The sequence below is a fragment of the Helianthus annuus genome, chromosome 13, assembly GCF_002127325.2.
Source record: "Helianthus annuus cultivar XRQ/B chromosome 13, HanXRQr2.0-SUNRISE, whole genome shotgun sequence".
NCBI lineage: Eukaryota > Viridiplantae > Streptophyta > Magnoliopsida > Asterales > Asteraceae > Helianthus > Helianthus annuus.
The window spans coordinates 61760060-61761973 of NC_035445.2; the positions used below are offsets into that span (position 1 = coordinate 61760060).

Consider the following 1914-nt stretch of genomic DNA (forward strand, 5'->3'; position numbering starts at 1 on the left):
TGGTCTAAAACTAGTTAATTTAGTAACAAACAAGCTTAACCACAAATTTATAAATAAATTACACCAAAATACAAATTTATAATGCATTTCACTTGCATATATTGAGATCTTGTTAAATTTTACTAAAAAATTTATAATGAGTAATATTAATATATATACTCATTTTACACGCTTGATGTAACATTGAGATAGATTTTGTGATCAAGGGATATAGCCACCGTGACCACCACCTTCACCAGCACCGCTACCGCTACCACCTCCATATCCACCTTCATGCCCCGAAACACCACCACCACCGCCTCCGGAACCACCACCAGCTCCACCTCCAGCACCATGTGACCCTCCCGCACCCCCTCCAGATCCACCTCCACTACCGTATCCACTTCCACCAGCTCCTCCAGCACCAGATCCTCCTCCTCCACCACCACCATGCCCACCTCCTCCACCGGCTCCACCAGCACTACCATACCCACTACCACTCCCGGCTCCTTCCCCTCCACCATAACCCCCACCGTGGGCGCCTTCTCCTCCTCCTCCGCTTCCACCTCCTCCACTACCACCACCCCCTCCTCCTGCAGCAGCTCCACCACCATATCCTGATCCACCACCTTCACCCGCACCACTTCCTGATCCGGCTCCCCCATAACCACCTCCACCTCCACCACCGTTACCACTTCCTCCGCCACCACCACCAGCTAAACTACCATGAGTGTAACTATCCTCAAATGTGAAGAGAGCTCTAGTAGCTGCAGAAATGCCCAAACCTAACAGAACCAAGAAAACCAAAGTTGGAAGCTTGTGAATAATAGCCATTGGAGACTATTGAAGTTAAGTTGTGTGATATTTGCATGGAAATACATGCTATTTATAGGGTTTCAAAAAGCTCCTCATCTAAGTGGTGATGCTATTTATAGGCTTCAACAAGCTCAGCATATGGGCAAAAGTCAAAGTAATGCATTGGGAATGTTTCTAAGCTAGGTATCAAGGTTATTGTTGTTGTTTGGATACTTGTTGGATGTGCATTATCTTTTAGTGATGTAGGTGTATCGTTGCATATGTAATCGTCCAGCAAGTAACATGAAGGTATCAAGTTGTGTGATATTTGCATCGAAATGCATACTATGTGATAGGAACCATGAGTAAGACTGTAATGAACCTATGGTGTGTTTAGTATCTTTAGATGATTTTTTGGATAGATTTAAAAAAATGAAAACAAGCTGAGCACAATTTTAAATACGTTTGTAATGACGTTTGACGTGTTTTTGATGATTATATAAATTTTAGTTTGATGTTCTTTTGTCTTACATGACCCGACCCGATCCAACTCGACCCTATATGAACCGATTTTTTTATACAGCAAGGGGCCTAAAATCTTCAAAAATATCCCGCACCCCTAGGAAAAAATTTCTGAGTCCGCTCTCTTTCTTTATAGGTTTCAAAAACCTCATCTAAGTGGTCCAACACCACTGTGATGCATCGGTTAACTTGGTGGCCTCTTGTGCTGTTTTCCACACTTGATCGTTTTATGTTTTGAGTATTTTCTTCGGCAATATTCCGTTGGTAACAAAGGTGCAGGTGATTCATTTAACCATGGTGGTAATTACCATGGCAACATTAGCGACATTAATTTGAACTTTAGATAACTGAGGTGTTTTTACCAGTTCATTTTAACAAACTAAATAATGGAATTCTTGTTATACGTAAATGAATATAAAACATACTTATTCTGATAAAAAAAATCAGCTAACCATTTAAAGAGTTATATTGATAAGAACAAAACTAAAGTAAATAAATATCTTTATACAATATATATAAATTTATAAGTTCTTGATTCTTTTCGATGCATAAATTCTTCCATCATTATTTTGTAGGGTAGTATTTTTGTTGATGATCAATCACTGGTTACTTCGGGCT

At 40.1% G+C, this 1914-nt stretch overlaps 1 protein-coding gene across 1 annotated transcript; it reads right to left on the bottom strand.

Moving 5' to 3' along the window:
* Positions 1-201: 201 nt before the first annotated feature.
* Positions 202-813, bottom strand: LOC110900862 (glycine-rich cell wall structural protein 1.0-like). The gene has a single exon (XM_022147722.1). The coding sequence runs from the start codon at positions 811-813 to the stop codon at positions 202-204; it is 612 nt and encodes a 203-aa protein (XP_022003414.1).
* Positions 814-1914: the final 1101 nt, after the last annotated feature.